The 19,273-nt window shown below is 36.7% G+C and overlaps 1 protein-coding gene across 1 annotated transcript in view; it reads left to right on the top strand.

Annotated features, from left to right (window-relative positions):
* The window catches only part of fng (Fringe glycosyltransferase), a 408,217-nt gene that overhangs the window by 98,955 nt on the left and 289,989 nt on the right, over positions 1–19,273 (top strand). Inside the window, exons 3-5 of the mRNA XM_069838872.1 lie at positions 370–418; positions 7,992–8,034; positions 11,860–11,919. Of these exons, the coding sequence (XP_069694973.1) occupies positions 370–418; positions 7,992–8,034; positions 11,860–11,919 (152 nt within the window). The remainder of the gene's footprint in view (positions 1–369; positions 419–7,991; positions 8,035–11,859; positions 11,920–19,273) is intronic.

The raw sequence follows: 19,273 nt of genomic DNA, 5'->3' as shown, positions 1-19,273 counted from the left end.
TTTCCTGTTAATTTCCATGTGATAACCTAGTTTATGATCTTACTACATCTTCATTTTCTTTTAATGCATTAAAAAAACCGCCGTTGTACTACATAAAACCTTGAACGTGACTAATGGAGTGAATTATTTAAGAATATGGTCGCGAATTTGATACCACCATTTCGGTTGTCTTCTGTTTGACACGGCTCGGTACGGCCCGGTCAGCGAGTAGCGTCGACTATCGATATTGGTCTGCCGTGGGTATTATCCAGTTGTTCCGACTGTATTTTGTAACCGGACTGAACTCGACGAGATGAAACGGACTTTTGACGTCTTGTTGCATATCTCACGCACCGGATGTTGCTGACATGATTGTTTTCTGTTTTGCAGACGTGGTTCTTCACCGATTCGGATGACTTGGAGTACCAAGAAAAGACGAGTGAGTATTTACTTTCCTTCATACATTCATTAGTATTGTATTCCAGCTCGTGTGCACAGTCCCACAACTTCCTCGTCTTGCTTCTTGCTATCTGAAGATTTAAAGACAATTAGAATTGATCTTATAAGGCCATCATTAGCTTGTAATTGGATATCTGGCTTCAGACATCTAGAAACATGCACAGCTTTTAAAAACTAGTCAATGAACGTACAAACTTTGTAATACGTAGTGACAGAGTTCATTTTGTTTAAAATGCTTTCACAGAGCTGTTACCAACACCTAGGCACCAACCAGAACCACTTGCGACTGTCAGAAACTTCCACAGTGCGTGGCCTTATGATAATTACGTAATGCGTAGGCCTACTTACACGATGTGTATGTTATACTTGCAGCTAACTATAAAAATAAAATTATCAAGAGATGAAAGCAAGATCACTTTATACGAGTACATTTTCTGTTGTTCTTCTTTACATGGATTAGGCCTTAAGACCTGTTGCGGTCTCGTTCCATCTCTGTCTTGAACGTTTTGGATTCCTTCGGATTTTGGGCCTGTATAACATTACTATTTTATGAATTATAGTATGGTCTATCCAATCTAAATGTTCTGCCCAGTTATCTCTGTTTTTATTTGATGATTTATTACAAATATGTTTAATTTGTTTCTTATTTCTTCATTCTTGATTTTATATTCTTTGTAGATATATTCCAACAAAGATCTAAGCCTTGTATACGGCTATACCCAATGTGTTTGTTCCACAGTCCAGGTTTCACTGCCATATAATAACCGGTGTCGTCATGGTTTTATAATAGTACATTATGCAACGAGCCTATAATGGTAGTAATAAAGACGCGAGTATGTTTGTTTATGAAACGAGCGCAAGCGAGTTTCATAATTTTCATACGAGCGTCTTAATTACCATTATAGGCAAGTTTCATACGACTTTTTATGCTCGTCCATATTTCTAACTTGAAATTATTGAGAAGTATTCATGTTATGATTATGTAAGTGAGGAGCGGAACTGACCTGAATTGTGAGATGTGCGCAGACGCGAAAGTATTGATTTTTCCGAAACACGAATGTCATTGACCTTGATATAATCTAGAGAACATTAGTCTTGATATAACCACAGTCCACTATATACAGTCGCGAAGCTTGAGGTGATTTTTTGCAAATCTCGTGATAAAGCGCTCGAAGCGGTTAGCAACTAGAAACAATAGACTGTCTACGGTCGTCTTTGGACTGAATCGTATTTCCATCGAGTGCTAGCTCGTTGCGTATTTCCATTGATGCTTGTGAAATGTTCGTTATTGGTTGTAATGAAAATGTTAATGGCTAAAATACAATAATTGGAATAATAATATTTTACTAGAGACGTAGAAAAATTAAGTTTGTTTTAATGAAATTTATTGATCACGTTTTATTTTCAATTCTGGTGGCATTATTATTGCTTAGGCCTACTTTTTTTTCAAAGGATATGTTTTTAATTATAGCTGTTAATTTTGTTGTTATTTTTATTTGTTACTTTATTAGAGACGTAGAAAAAGTCTGTTACAATAAAATTTATTAATCACGTTTTATTTCCAATTCTGGTGTGATTATTATTGCTTAACCTCATCCCACTTTGTTAACTACGTAAGCCTATACTACAAGTACCGGTACACGTAAGTTACTCCATTAATTCATATTTCCATTATTATTGTTGTAAAGGGAAATGCAAATTAATATTTATTGGTTTCATAGTTAATTATCGCTATAATCTTGAATGAGTGAAGCGATTATAGTAAATTTCAGTTCGTTTTGCACAAACAAAAATAATATTAACCTATTTCTTGCAGGTATCTTCGAGTTTATGGTGGAATTTAATATACTTCATTAAAATAATAAATTAACTTTATGCATTTAATATTTCAATAATGGAAGGAAGGTGTTAATTTTTCCAAAAGAACACGACAACGAAAGTGTAACATATTTTGTCGTCTGCTAGGAGAGAGATCTGCGATGATGAGGCGATAGTAGCGATCCTAGTGGTGGGCAACTATCCATGTTTGCATTTTTACTACATATTGAGCTTCGCGACTGTATATAGTAGACTGTGATATAACCTGGAAATTGATTTAGAATTGGAAAACGAGATGACAAATTGAATTTATTTTAATATTATTTACAATTAACGCTAATTATTATAGTAACAGAACATAACCTTCTGCGACAGTATTGGATTTCCAGCCTCCGTTACGTTTCCCTAGTTGTCTTTCGATTGCATATCCGAGAATAATCGAAAACCTGAACTTTAATGAATAGGTGTACTTTAATGACATGCATTAAAGGTCTGCTACCAGGTGTATAATTACTACATTTCGGCATGGTCGAGCATAAACATTTTAATTTTGTGTCTGTACGTGTTGTCGCTAACCAGGAGCGTGCGCAGAGGGTGGTTTACCGAGTGTGAACACCCCCTAGGAGTTTTTTTTTTTTGAAATTACATAATTAGATTCGAATATTTTTTATCCATAATCGTTTTCCCTTCTCTAATTTTTCACTGTCAGAGTAACAAAATCTACATCGACATAAGGCATAGTCATCCTACCTCTTCTTCAATATAATCCCTGTGCTTGGTGCTGCTGCACGTTCGAATTATAACAACGCTGTCTTTATTATAGAGAGACCTACCGCATAGTACCGACCTTGTAATAAAATGAAGCCGACATAATATGAAATTCAACTTGTTGTTAAACATATTGAAGAGGTTGTTTTGACAGTTCTGCAGTACAGATGTTAAATACTATGCATTGTCGATTTTAAACTCATTTTAAGAGCTGTATTCATCCATTCGTTTGAGTTCTGACTTTATTGTGAAACGTTCGTTCAACATTTTGTGCATTTGACAGTTCATATTTTTAATATTAATAATAATAATAATAATAAAATGTCTCGTGACGAGAATATTGTACGAAATGAAAATATAAAAACTGGAAATTTATCCTTTGACGAGGTGGAAAAATTCAAATACATAGGAGCAACAGTAACAAATATAAATGATACTTGGGAGGAAATTAAACACAGAATAAATATGGGAAATGCCTGTTATTATTCGGTTGAGAAGCTTTTATCATCCAGTCTGCTGTCAAAAAATCTGAAAGTTAGTTATATTACTGGTTGTTCTTTATGGTTGTGAAACTTGGACTCTCACTTTGAGAGAGAAACATAGGTTAAGGGTGTTTGAGAATAGGGTGCTAAGGAAAATATTTGGGGCTAAGAGGGATGAAGTTACAGGAGAATGGAGAAAGTTACACAACACAGAACTGCACGCATTGTATTCTTCCCCTGACATAATTAGGAACATTAAATCCAGACGTTTGAGATGGGCTGGGCATGTAGTACGCATAGGCGAATCCAGAAATGCATATAGAGTGTTAGTTGGGAGGCCGGAGGGAAAAAGGCCTTTGGGGAGGCCGAGACGTAGATGGGAAGATAATGTTAAAATGGATTTGAGGAAGGTGGGATATGATGATAGAGAGTGGATTACTCTTGCTCAGGGTAGGGACCGATGGCGGGCTTACGTGAGGGCGGCAATGCACCTCCGAGTTCTTTGAAAGCAAGTAAGTAATATAATAATAATAATAATATATTATTATTATTATTATTAAAATTTAATATATTTTCAGAAATTTAAGGTCATTTTATAGGTAATTTTTACGTGATATTTAGGTCGTCAATTTCCGAGCTCTACTTACCACATTATACCACATCGTTTCTCTTATATATTCTCTAACCACGACGTAAATACCAGATCACTTATTTGTGACACGCTAAGTATACCTCTTCATAGAACATCTTGTTATTCATCATCTTTTACAGTATCCACCTCGCGTCAATGGAATTCCTTGTCACAAAGTATTAGGGGCTGGAAGACAATAAACACGTTTAAAAACAGCTTAAAAGATAACCTTATTAGCATTTCACTCCAATCATACTGATTTAAACTATCACTGACTACATTGTTACTTCTTTCTTTAGACATCATCCTGATAGTGCTTATTTTCAAAATTGTCTCATAATAATCTCTTTCTATTATGTAATATTATTTGAATTATATTAACATTCTATTTATTTTAGCTTAATTCTGCTACACAGTTTATTTCAGTGTTTAGTTAATAGTTAATATATTTTGTGGTTTCGTAAATAACTCTTGTATACATGTAACTCTCATCTAAATCAAATTGTTGAATTCTTTCTAGGTTCATGCATATGTATATATACAGTACTTTCTGCTGGTTGAGTGGAAGAGAAGGCCTTACGGCCTTAACTCTGCCAGCTAAAATAAATTATTATTATTATTATTATTATTATTATTATTATTATTATTATTATACGGACGTCATTTTAGTTTAGTTCAGCGCAATTGTTAACATCCGGAATATAGTTGCAAAATGTGAAATCATTTCTTTGTTGTTAGTTACTTTCTTCTCAATGGCCGTAATGTAAACAACTCCCTGTAATTGGTGCTATTACACGCTATCCCTGATGTTCCGTGTGCTGTAATGGCTGGGCGGTAATATGACGCAACCGCTTGCGAGTGTCAGGTATAGCGAGGGATCAGGGAAAAGAAAAAAAAAACTTTGGAAGACCTGAGCCCCTGTGTGGTTAGTCATGTAGACATGTCAGGCAGATCAAGTGATTAAAGGACACAAAGAGCTTTGAAAAACAATTAGGGGTTGTACATACTCCAAGGTTCTACTTAAAGAACCAAATAAGAGCAAAACCGTCAAAAACTGTAAATAGCGATCATCTAGAATATTGGTCCGATAACGGACATTGTGAAGTGTGGAGTGAAAGGTCATCTATCTATATAACACTAAATGAGAAGTAGATCCTTTTATTCCGAATGTTTATAGGCAAATTGAACTAACAAGTGTTTATTGTGTACATGAGACGTCTTAACAATTTTCTCAAGATATGATTTTTGGTGAAGATGCTAGACTGCTCGAGATTAATTAATTAATTCATAGTTTTTTTTGCCCAAGGGCAGGTCTTTCATTGCAAACCCAGCATTCTCACACAAATATTTTTCACAAATAAATTGGGAACACCATAAACTCAGAATTATTATCATTTTACATTATTTAACAACGCTGTCAACTGCAAAAGCCATAAGAATCTAGAGTCAACATAGGAAAATGACCGACAATTTTTGTCTGGAGTCCTCTATAAGGAACGGATTCTTTTACTTGGCGCATACAGGGTGATTTCAAAACCTCTGCGACAAACTCTGAGGGGTGATAGATCTAACAATAAGGAACCATTTTTGTTAAACAACCTATGTCTTTTGAAGCGTCGTTTCGAAGTTACCGTTGAAAATGTTTAGCGCGGGCGTACGTCAATGTATGCGAGTGTGTAACCATCAATTGAGAATGGATGTCTACACGGTCTTCCACCAATGCGCCGGAGACGAAGAGACCCATCGTCTCGAAGGCGCTGATAAAGTCGAGCAAACATTGTGTGGTGAGGGTGATTTCTGTTTTGAAACTGTTGTTGGTACATGTGGAGAGCTCTTCTTCCGTTTCCGCGAGCCTCCCCATAACACATTACCATGTCGACTAACTCGGGAAAAGTGTAGACATCCATTCTCAATTGATGATTAGACTGAACTGTAAGGAAAATGTATTCAACATTAAACGTAAACAAACAACAACAACAACCTTCTCGTCTCTTACAAACATCTCAACAAACAAACAGGGGTGCACACATTCGCATACATTGACGTACGCCCGCGCAAAAACATTTTCAACGGTAACTTCGAAACGATGCGTCAAAAGACATGGATTGTTTAACAAAAAGGATTCCTTATTGTTAGATCTATCACTCCTCAGAGTTTGTCGCAGAGGTTTTGAATCACCCTGTACCTAAGATACAGGACTCGCGGCTTTGATTTTTTTCCGGTGAGAACCATACTAAGGGTTTTACTGCCATTTAAAATCCATTGTCGTGATTATGTTGTTTTTCTCTGAGCACTCCCGTTTCCCGCACGGTATTATACAGGGACATCATTTTATTTTTACTTCAATTTTTATTGTACCTGAGTTTTTGAATGTACTTTACTCCCACCCCTTCTACTAAGGAAGTTCCAACTCCACACAGAACCAAGACCGCAGATAGTAAGCAGTACTGAGTTACTGAGTATAGTACGTTCCAGAAATATGTTCGCGTTTTCCAGTGACGAAAGAGCTTTCAATATTGAATCATATTTTCGCACAGGTACTGTCCGTTTGCCTACGTCGCATCCCGATTTCCCCCACTTGCTTCTGCTCGCCCCTCTGTAAAAGCTGGGCTGTCTTAGCTCTTTTCTGAAAACATTAATTTCTGTTAGGAATTGGACGTTTACGTAATATTATACAGCTGTTTAATTTAACTTAAATAAAAGGGCCTCGTTAAGTAATTAACTGTCACGTGATTTCCTCCCTTTCTACAATCCTGCGGCATAACCACTTGGACGGACAGTAGATAGCATGTCTGAGTAATTTTATATTTTCGGGTCGGGCAGAAGTGAAGATTGAATTCACAGTACGTAGAGTAGGTACAGAATTATTTCAACATGAGTTACTAGTACGAAGGACGAAACTGGCAATCGGAATTAGATGCAATAGTCTATAGTGCGATAATATGCACAAAAGAACTGAAGCCTGTATCGAAATGAACGGCCACCATTTTCAAAATTGTGTTTAAATATTCATATTATGATTATTTTTCAATTTAACTTCTTTCTCTATATTGTACGCTAATGTGCTGTAGACGGTATAATATACACTGCATAATGAATACGTTCGCATGGCTAACTCACTTCGTGAGTAAAAACACTTATTCTTAATACAGTGCTGTACTTTGATTAAAGAAAAACCTAATGAAAATTATCAAACTCAAAATCGCGATATTTCCTAGTTTACGTAAACGGATGAACTACTTTTCTTCCATCCTATACCTAGTAGAGTGATTTGTGTTTTACGCCAGTATCATCGAACTCCAGTCTTGGAGGGGGGAGCAAGCGGTGTTTCCGGTTCTCTAAAGGTATAGACAGGTTAATATTAAAAATGTTAGTAAAAATAAAATGATGTCGCTGTAGTTCTGCATACATGCTTGGTGAGGGATCAGACAGCTCATCGCATAATGTGATTCATCTGTTCTCGTGCTAGTCGGTAAAAGCGCCGCGTGACGGAGCAGACCGGAGTGGAAGTGCTGACCTCTGGGATGAGTTGTTATTGTAACCTTGACCATACCAGTTTTGCTGACAAACGCAATGTTATATCAATTTTAAGAATCAAGGAAGCAGTGTCTATTGTGAGATAATTGGAGGAAGTGCAACAAAGACAGAGAATATGAAGTCACGTGGCGAAACGAAATAAAACAAAGGAAGGCGTGGAGAGGAAGTCGAGAGACAGGTGCGAGGGTTAGGCAAGGAAAAAAAATAATAAAGAAATAAATTAAGCAAATGAGGAATGATTCTTTGATTGTGAGAACTTTGAACATTACAGTCATGTCATGATTTTTCGCAATAAATATTGTTTTGTTTTGTTACAGATGGACATATGATCAACACTAACTGCTCCTCGTCACACAATCGGTAAGTGCTTATCAGGTATCATTATATTCATAATTCGTCATTTTACCGGTATATCAATTGACATGTAACACGTCTTAAAATGTAAGATACATGTAAGTGAATTCGTTTGTACATACATCTGTCTGACAAGGGAAGGGTTTCGGCTCGAACAGGAATTTTTGATTAAAAATTTATACAGACGTTTACCTCACAATTGTGATGAAGACCGTAAAAGCATTCATTAGTGTAACTCTCCGTTTGGTTGGTATTGGTCAATACACTTCTTTAAAAATGTACATGAGGATTCTCTACAAAATGCATGAAACAGCATGGGGCAGAGCAATAAGCACAACACGCAGAAGCAACACCTGAACAATCTGCTGAACCACACTCCAGTGCTGAACAATCAAATGCCACCTGAATTACATTTTTGAAGTCCGAGACTTGTTCAGGATTCACGTAACCAGCTAACTGCCAGGAATACTGAAGCATAGGGCGGTACACTGGAGCAGACAACTGGTTATGAATAACAGAGTGCATTTTCATTATAAACACTCGATTTCCCAGTTTAAGTTCTGGATTCTCAGCAAGAGTCCTTATGCAATCTGTTATCCTCCTAGCATATATTTTGTATTGTTTAAGGGAATAGATATTCAGAGGCTGGATATGTTTAGTTTTTTTAGGTGGAATGATCATACATTCCATGTCCTAGCCTTGGACTGATTAATTTATTAAGGTTGCGTCCTTGTGCGCATTCAATTTCTCACGCAACAGTATATACTTTTGATTAGCTGGAATACTTTCAGACAGAACGTTGGAGAAAAATGTTCTTAAATGGGCTTTAGACATTTTACCACTCGCACTAGCTTCTAGGCTAGGCTAGGCTAGGCTTACGGGTAAGGAGTCCCATCCCCTTAACTTCTACAGTGCTCTAACAGACAAACCACACATTACACAAACGAATGCTTTTGGGAGCTTTACAGAGATGTAAAGACGGGCCTGTATACAAATTTTGGATACGAAATTCCTGTTCGAGCCGAAACCCTTCCCTTGTGAGAAATTAACACATTCGGGACAGTTCAGAGAATGTAACTTTAAACTTTAAATATTAGGCAAAGAGGTAAATTCTGCAGTGCCTGGCAAAAGTGACGTAAGTTAGTTTCCACAAACCTTTTTGATAATGTATTGACAACTTACACTGGTTTATGTCGATTTGATTTTCTTCTGTATGAATTATTGTAATGGGAGAAATACTTATGTATCTTTTTCCAGGCGAGCAGATGTTCCGTAAGTTGTCAATAAATTATCAAAAAAGGTTTCTGGAAACTGACTTATGCCACTTTTCCCAGGCAGTACAGAATTACAATATATATATATATATATATATATATATATATATATATATAGTGGGATATTCGGAAATTAACTTAAGATTTTTGCTGTAAATAAATACAATAATTTCACTTTTATTTGATTATTAATGAATTGATAACATGTAGTCTTAGTTACGTCTCCACACATTAGTTCCCTTCACTACATTCGTCATGCTGAGGTTCCTGTATTCCTTCATCGAATTAATGTGTCACAATGTTCGGATGCAATCCATCACAACTCTCTTCAGGTTATCATTACAAGTTTACGTTGTAATAATTGTTATTGATCAACAATTCATCACTGATTCATGTCATTATTGTTCTTGATCATCATAGGTTCTCGTCGCCGGTATTTATATTAAGTTGACATTATTATTGTTGATAACTCAGGTTTACATTAGATCTGTAACAGGTTTATCAACAGTCGACATTGTTATTGTTGATAACTCAGGTTTACATTAGATCTGTAACAGGTTTATCAACAGTTGACATTGTTATTGTTGATAACTCAAGTTTACATTAGACCTGTAACAGGTTTATCAACAGTTGACATTGTTATTGTTGATAACTGAGGGTTACATTAGATCTGTAACAGGTTTATCAACAGTTGACATTGTTATTATTGATAACTCAGGTTTACATTAGATCTGTAACAGGTTTATCAACAGTTGACATTGTTATTGTGATATCTGAGATTTACATTAGATCTGTAACAGGTTTATCAACAGTTGACATTGTTATTGTTGATAACTCAAGTTTACATTAGATCTGTAACAGGTTTATCAATAGTTGACATTGTTATTGTTGATAACTGAGTGTTACATTAGATCTGTAACACGTTTATCAACAGTTGACATTGCTATTATTGATAACTCAGGTTTACATTAGCTCTGTAACACGTTTATCAACAGTTGACATTGTTATTGTTGATAACTCAGGTTCACATTAGATCTGTAACAGGTTTATCAACAGTTGACATTGTTATTGTTGATAACTCAGGTTTACATTAGATCTGTAACAGGTTTATCAACAGTTGACATTGCTATTGTTGATAACTCAGGTTTACATTAGATCTGTAACAGGTTTATCAACAGTTGACATTGTTATTGTTGATAACTGAGGTTTACATTAGACCTGTAACAGGTTTATCAACAGTTTACATTGTTATTGTTGATAACTCAGGTTTATATTAGATCTGTAACAGGTTTATCAACAGTTGACATTGTTATCGTTGATAACTGAGGTTTACATTAGATCTGTAACAGGTTTATCAACAGTTGACATTGTTATTGTTGATAACTGAGATTACATTAGATCTGTAACAGGTTTATCAACAGTTGACATTGTTATTGTTGATAACTGAGGTTTACATTAGATCTGTAACAGGTTTATCAACAGTTGACGTTATATTTGATAACTCAGGTTTACATTAGATCTGTAACAGGTTTATCAAGAGTTGACATTGTTATTGTTGGTAACTGAGGTTTACATTAGATCTGTAACAGGTTTATCAACAGTTGACATTGTTATTGTTGATAACTCAAGTTTACATTAGACCTGTAACAGGTTTATCAACAGTTGACATTGTTATTGTTGATAACTGAGGGTTACATTAGATCTGTAACAGGTTTATCAACAGTTGACATTGTTATTATTGATAACTCAGGTTTACATTAGATCTGTAACAGGTTTATCAACAGTTGACATTGTTATTGTGATATCTGAGATTTACATTAGATCTGTAACAGGTTTGTCAACAGTTGACATTGTTATTGTTGATAACTCAAGTTTACATTAGATCTGTAACAGGTTTATCAATAGTTGACATTGTTATTGTTGATAACTGAGGGTTACATTAGATCTGTAACACGTTTATCAACAGTTGACATTGCTATTATTGATAACTCAGGTTTACATTAGCTCTGTAACACGTTTATCAACAGTTGACATTGTTATTGTTGATAACTCAGGTTCATATTAGATCTGAAACAGGTTTATCAACAGTTGACATTGTTATTGTTGATAACTCAGGTTTACATTAGATCTGTAACAGGTTTATGAACAGTTGACATTGTTATTGTTGATAACTCATGTTTACATTAGATCTGCAACGGGTTTATCAACAGTTGACATTGTTATTGTTGATAACTCAGGTTCACATTAGATCTGAAACGGGTTTATCAACAGTTGACATTGTTATTGTTGATAACTCAGGTTTACATTAGCTCTGTAACAGGTTTATCAACAGTTGACATTGTTATTGTTGATAACTCACGTTTACATTAGATCTGTAACAAGTTTATCAACAGTTAACATTGTTATTGTTGATCACTGAGGTTTACATTAGATATGTAACAGGTTTATCAAGAGTTGACATTGTTATTGTTGATAACTCAGGTTTACATTAGATCTGTAACAGGTTTATCAACTGTGAAAGTTTGTGATTAAATTCTTTTTTTTTCCGCCCCTTTAGGAAGGCACTTTGCTGCAAGATGTCGGTGGAATTCGACGTGTTTCTCGAAAGCAACAAAAAGTAAGTGCAGTACACTTTTGTGTTCAGTGTTCATAGAAAATAGTTGGTTTTAGATGCATATACACTCTGATCAAGTTATCCTGTATGCAAGTGGACCGTCCATGATATGAGCTATATCGATATCGGTCAATCAGACTTTCCTCTGATATCAGTTATATTGTTGATATCGATCAATGAGACCTGCCTACGATATGAACTCGGTGATAGTTATCGATAATCAGAATAGTAATAATATGAGCTTTGTCGATGTCGGATAACGGAACTCGCCCTGATATCAGATGTCATCGATATTGGATAATAATCAGACTCGCGTTTGGTATAAGCTGCGTCATCGATTTTGATAATCAGCCTGTTCCATGATATGAGGTATGCTGTCGATATCGAAACTTGAAGACTTGCCAATGATATCAACTGTGTCGTAGATATCGGATAATCCCTAACATGGGCCTGTAAGCTATGTTGTCAGTTTGGATAATAATTATAAAATTTGTAAATTTACATATCTTCTCACCATTCGTGAGCTGCCACAAGGGACAAAGAGTACTTAACCATAGAAATTTTTACAAGTTCACGAAAAACCATTAATTTTGTTTTAACAATGAAATTCTTACAAGTACATAGCTGCAAATAATTTTTTTTTTGAGATTAGTTGAAATATACCTATTTTTAGAAAGGTAAGTGTTACAAAAAAGTAAAGAATGCTACTGAACTTAGTTTGATTTCGAATATAGGTGATTCTTCAGGAGAGCAATTGATCCTTTCAATCAGGGTTGAGAAAAACCCGGGTATTTAAAAAAAGACCCAACCCAGTGGGTTTTACTGGGTTTTTATGGGTTTCTTTGGGTTTTATTGGGTTTTTCTCTAATGGGTATTAAATAGTTCAATTTCGTGACTAAGTGATTCAGAACACCAACATATTCTAAGAACTACTTCATGAGCAAAAACTGGCAAATTAAATAAGCAAAGATTGGTAATTATTATTGAATATTCTTAAGTTGGCAGCCTGCCCTTCCACTATCTTGCTAATATGTTAGATCCAAGATTCAGAGGGGTAAGAATAACTGCAGATCAAGAGGAAAGTGCAGAAAATTGGCTCACAGAGATTCATCCAGAGTGGGTGACAAGTGTTATGTCTTTTAGGATTGCTGATTCTGATTATTTTCCTGCTACTATGTTTTCTGACGCAGTTGTACAACAGTTCAGTCCAAAAAATGGTGGAAAATAATGGAATTGAAAACAACTAAAAGGGGAACTTGCCAACAGGATTTATTAGCTTTGTGAAAAGTTTAATTTCTTGCCCTGCCAGCACTGCATCCATTGAGAGAATCTTCTCCACCTATGGGCTTGTTTGGTCAAAGTTAAGAAATAAGTTAGGAGAGGAAAAAGCTGAGAAATTAGTGAAGATCTACAGATTTCTGCATGTTAAGAAGGACTGAATTGTGATGTAGTTAATATTAATACCATTCTACAATAAAACACCGTGTTGATGAAAGTAATTTTTTCTTTATAACGAAACATTACCTAATTAATAACTTCTGCTGACAAATTGTTATAGTAAATAAATATGATGCACCTTTTTGTAATATTTTGTATGTTGATTAAATTACGAGAAATAAATATATGTTTTTTTTTTTGGGTTTTGTGTCGGGTTTTATTGAAGGTTTTTTTTTTTTTAAAAAACCCATATGGTTTTTTTGGGTCGGGTTAAATTACAACAACCCTGCTTTCAATGCAGCTAAAGTTACAATCGGAATAATAGATGTAGGTATTCCAAGCTTCTTAAACACATCTTTCATGAAGAGAGTAGCGGTACCTCTTGCTCCAACCAGAAGTCCGATTACTTCAACCTCTTTTAGCTGGTATTTTTTTAGGTAATAGGGAATGGTAGGATTGTAGATATTCTTTTTTTCATTATCCACTTCTGCTGGCTGTTCCTCATCCGTTTCGAAACTCACAGTGGGATCAATTATGTATCCAGATCTTGTCCTATGATGTTAGTTATGTCTTGGATACTCGTTCGTGATATCAGCTATATCATCGATATTGGGCGATCATACTGTAACGGGGATTTATCCCTAGACCATATTTGGACAGTTTTCGTTCCCAATCTGTGACTGCATGATAGGACGCGTCACGTTGATTCAACATGTCTCCAGACCTCCTGATCGTAGCCGGCAAGTCAGATTGAAAATGGGAAAAGACCGTCTCGTACAGCTGGCGCCAGCGTTTTTGGCGTGTGTCCTAGAGTATAATGCCTAGTTTGTGAGCATGTTGTTAGTGCAGCTGAGAATGGTATCACTTCCTATACATGTCAAATCAGCCATTTGCCAAACACAGTTGTCAGACTGATTGTGGCAAAGGTAAAACACTTATATTTAACGTTCCCATTACTTATTTCACACGCCAAAAACAGTGACGCGGACTGTACACTGTATTCTGTCGTGAATTTACTAGAGCTGAGACGAGATGTTATGGCACCAACCTGCGCGAAGTTTTAAATTTCCGGCCAGCAGGGTAGAGGAGTGGGGGTTGTTTGGGTTACGGTTCTCAAGCTCAGAGCGGCAGGCATATCCGTTTCATCTCTTTCCAAAAACATTCGTCTTACCTTAGTATCACCACTTTCCTACTCAAGAGTCCGAAGGTACCTAATGGAATTACGCCCGCTATTCCATCTTTATATTCTTATTCTCTGTCCGAATCAGACGACTGATCTGTGCTGGAATCGGATGCCCCTAAGTTTATGGAAATGTTCTCCAAAATACTGTCCATCACGTGCTCACTTTCAATGTAATTGTTCTCTACTTACTTCACATAATCATACACTGATATCCATTCTTGGAAGAAGCGATTACAGAGTCGGCCTCTGCTTATGCGTAGCGTAGAAATTATAGATGAGACTTCTTATGTCTTCCTCATCAAAACTGTCTACAGCTGCAACAATCTTCTTCTTCGGCTGGAGAAAGAATCTGCTGTTCCTGCCTCAATATTTTTCCCTTCTTTCCTGATTCTTGCCAAGGTTCGCTTTGAAATACCAGTGGCAGCCAGTACTCTTGCACACACGCTTTTCAATGGAATTAGTATTCCGTTCACAGCCTCTTCTGACATGAATTTCCATACATTGTATGCTATTTCATGTCCTTGACTATGAACTACTCTATGATTTCACACCTTGGACAATGCCATAATGAGGGCGCTCAGAAGGACAATGTTTTCAGTATTAGCAATAGCGGTAGTAGCTGAACGATCTGAACACTCGGAATGCTAGTAACCAACTAACCCAACACCCCTCCAGTTGAGTGTGAGGGCGAGTCCAAGCAAACGAACTAAAATGCGTCTCTCGCGCTGGTGCCATAACTTCTCGTCCGGGCTCTACAAGAGACCTCCTACTTGATTTATTTCCCTTTCGAAGAGAGCTATCCTTCGTCCTCGGCTGGGTTTGAATCCGAGAGCCTTCTCTTCGTTGACGACGACGAGCATGGTAACAGCTAATTCTTGAGGACTGCTAATTAAAAAAAGTTGAAAGTTGTGTAGCCGTAATTAAATTCTGATAGAAAAGACATCTGTCGTTGTCCTTTTTGTGGCTACGGCGACAAGGTACGGGGGAAGCGAGTGCGTTTCTTCTGGTGCGTAAGCTTGGGCTTGTGCTCTGTGACGTGTGAAATTGTGCGTGGCACGTCGATAACAGCTGGTGAGCGGCGCGGCGGCGGGCAGGTGCAGGTGAAGCTTGTAACGTTGCAATTAACAGCCGCCCTCCTCGCTGACTGACTGGGCATCGGAGAGCATTCGAAGTCATATTTGTGGGATGTGTCTACAGCAGTGGAAGTAGTACGGAAACCCTTCAGAATTATGTTTCTTAAAACTTTTATTTTGAAGGATGACTGGAGCGGAGAAAAGTTCTCTCCGGCACCGGGATTTGAACCTGGGTTTTCAGCTCTACGTGCTGACGCTCTATCCACTAAGCCACACCGGATTCCTATCCCGATGCCGGGTTGAATCCTCTCAGTTTAAGTTCCACCTCTTGAGTTCCCTCTAGTGGCCTACCCTCATGCACTGCGTCACACATGTATGACAGTGGCACAATGTCCACACATGTGCAGAGGTGCACTCGTTATGAGTGATTAAGTGGCCGGGATCCGACTGAATAAGAGCCGTCCTAAATCACTAAGTGATTATTTTTCGCACTAGATCACTAGAGAGAGCCCAAGAGGTGGAACTTAAGCTGAGAGGATTCAATCCAGCATCGGGATAGGAATCCGGTGTGGCTTAGTGGATAGAGCGTCAGCATGTAGAGCTGAAAACCCGGGTTAAAATCCCGGTGCCGGAGAGAACTTTTCTCCGTTCCACTCATCCTTCATCATAATATGATGACGCAGAATTTCTGCACGGAAATATCATATGTACTTCGGTACATCGTAATAAATTAACTTTTATTTTGTCAGGGTCGTTTTACATGACTGAATGGTTTCATTATATTATATCACGAGTTCAACCCGGCCCGAGAACGGTAATATAAATAATGCAATAAGAATACTTACCTTGGCTTTCTTTGAGAGGGAATGGAATTTACGGGAGGGGGCACTATGGCGAAGCACTGTGACCTCTTACGATCTATTGCGTTAACCCTCAAGCTGGGCACATTCCCAAACCCACACCGGCTGACTTCACTAAGGTTCGCTGCGTACCCAGGTTTCGAGCAGGCAACTCAACTCGTTCTAGGCCGGCCCCCTCCTTGCGTCGCCAGCCGGCGTTCCGAGAATGCTATGGAATGATGACGAAATGGAGAAATGGTGGTGGAATGATGTAGATACCTAATATGGTGAAAAACGGGAGACCCCGAGAAAAACCCCAACTGCGAGCTTGTCCGCCACAAGTGTCGCTATGGGTTTTTCACTGAAAAATCCGACCTAACCGGGACTCGAACCCGGGCCACCTGCGTGACAGGGCGGAGGTATGACCACTTAGCCATCGTAGGGGCTGTTGGAGTGAAAAATAAGGCTTCATTTACTCTGCAAACTTCAACGCAAGCATAACGTTAACAAGAAGACTAGACCACAGTCTACTATATACAGTCGCGAAGCTCAATATGTAGTAAAAATGCAAACATGGATAGTTGCCCACCACTGGGATCGCTACTATCGCCTCATCATCGCAGATCTCTCTCCTAGCAGCCGACAAAATATGTTACACTTTCGTTGTGTTCTTTTGGAAAAATTAACACCTTCCTTCCATTATTGAAATATTAAATGCATAAAGTTAATTTATTATTTTAATGAAGTATATTAAATTCCACCATAAACTCGAAGATACCTTCAAGAAATAGGTTAATATTATTTTTGTTTGTGCAAAACGAACTGAAATTTACTATAATAGCTTCATCATTCAAGATTATAGCGATAATTAACTATGAAACCAATAAATATTAATTTGCATTTCCCTTTACAACAATAATAATGGAAATATGAATTAATGGATTAACTTATGTACGTGTACCGGCACTTGTAGTGTAGGCTTACGTAGTTGAGGTTAAGCAATAATAATCACACCAGAATTGGAAATAAAACGAGATTAATAAATTTTATTGTAACAGACTTTTTCTACGTCTCTAATAAAGTAACAAATAAAAATAACAACAAAATTAACAGCTATAATTAAAAACATATCCTTTGAAAAAAAAAAGTAGGCCTAAGCAATAATAATCCTACCAAAATTGAAAATAAAACGTGATCAATAAATTTCATTAACACGAACTTAATTTTTCTACGTCTCTAGTAAAATATTATTATTCCAATTATTGTATTTTAGCCATTAACTTTTTCATTACAACCAATAACGAACATTTCACAAGTATCAATGTGAAATATGCAACGAGCTAGCACTCGATGGAAATACGATTCAGTCCAAAGTCGACCGTGGACAGTCTATTGTTTCTAGTTGCTAACCGCTTCGAGCGCTTTATCACGAGATTTGCAAAAAAACACCTCAAGCTTCGCGACTGTATATAGTAGACTGTGACTAGACAATTTCATCAAAAGTCACTAATCGCGGTATGTGCAACAGGGAATAGGTTAAATGTGGGCTTGTTAGCTCTAGGGTAACCATCGATAATATTTCACATATAATATTGACAAATTATTCAGTTTAGTTACTGAAAAAGTGGCTTTATTCTATGTTTTGGCAGTTAGGCTTAAATTAAAAATATTTTGAGACACATTTCGCCTCGCATAATAACTTTTAATCATTTTCAACAAACTACTGCAAATATTTCCTGCGTGAATAGTTGAAGTTGACTGCAACTTTCCGTTCTGTTTTGAATGGGTGTGTGGTGCTCTTGTTTTCGAACATGATGTCCACTTGTTTATGACCAAAGCTCGGAACTTGGGGACTTGTGTGCCGTGTGCATGAGTAAGGTTACAGGTACAACATACACAAAGCTCACCCTGCAAGTGCTCAGGGACAGTCGTGTGTACTAAGAAAGTGGTCACATCGAATGGCAGGAAGACGGACGAGGAAACTGTGTCTTGTCGAAGCCAATGACATTCAGATAATTAATTAGAGGTAAACGGTCTATTTGAAAATAAGAAAATACGTATTATTCGAATGGGTATTGTATACGTTTGAAAATATATTTCTTAAAATTTAGGTACAGAATTTCGTGGAGGAATTCTGAGGAGATACAATATTTTCTTCGAATGGAAAGTTTATATTTTGTGACTTGTGTCAAACAAAAACTAGAGATTGGAAACGGGCATTCATTGAAATACATTGCAGTCCCTTAAATCGGTGGAAAATTTGTCCACAGCCATGGATCAAGTCGTAGTGGAACCTTCCCTAGTAGTGACATAGAAATTGAAAACTATTTTCGAGACAAATTTAGGATACTTATCTTTCTCAGATACGAGATCAGCTAGCAACTACTGAAAATCGAACAGGAAACAGTGACAGTGAAAACATTCAATACTTTATTTCGGCCTAAGACTTTATAATACAATTACAAACCATTTTCCAAATTTGAAATTTTTTAAAATTGAAGCTTTTAAGAAATAAATTTGTAAAATTATCCACGATATAATATAATATTAACAAATGTATTTTTTTTACCTTTTATTTCTGTCTACTATATTCTTGTCTTTATTGAATATCACTGGCTTCTGTCGAATTGTCAATTTATATTAATTGTGTATTTTTCTCTCTTTTTCTCTTTCTTCTTTATTCTTGCTCTTGTGTTGTATTTATTGGTTTGAATTAAGTTACTTACTGTATTTAGTAAACTGTCCTTGTAAATTTTATGTTATATTATTCACTAAGACCACACCGTACACGAGCCTGGCTCTTACGGTAGTGGCTAGAAACATTT

This window comes from Periplaneta americana, chromosome 11 (assembly GCF_040183065.1).
Source record: "Periplaneta americana isolate PAMFEO1 chromosome 11, P.americana_PAMFEO1_priV1, whole genome shotgun sequence".
NCBI classification, from domain to species: domain Eukaryota; kingdom Metazoa; phylum Arthropoda; class Insecta; order Blattodea; family Blattidae; genus Periplaneta; species Periplaneta americana.
This window is presented reverse-complemented; position numbering and strand designations above follow the sequence as displayed.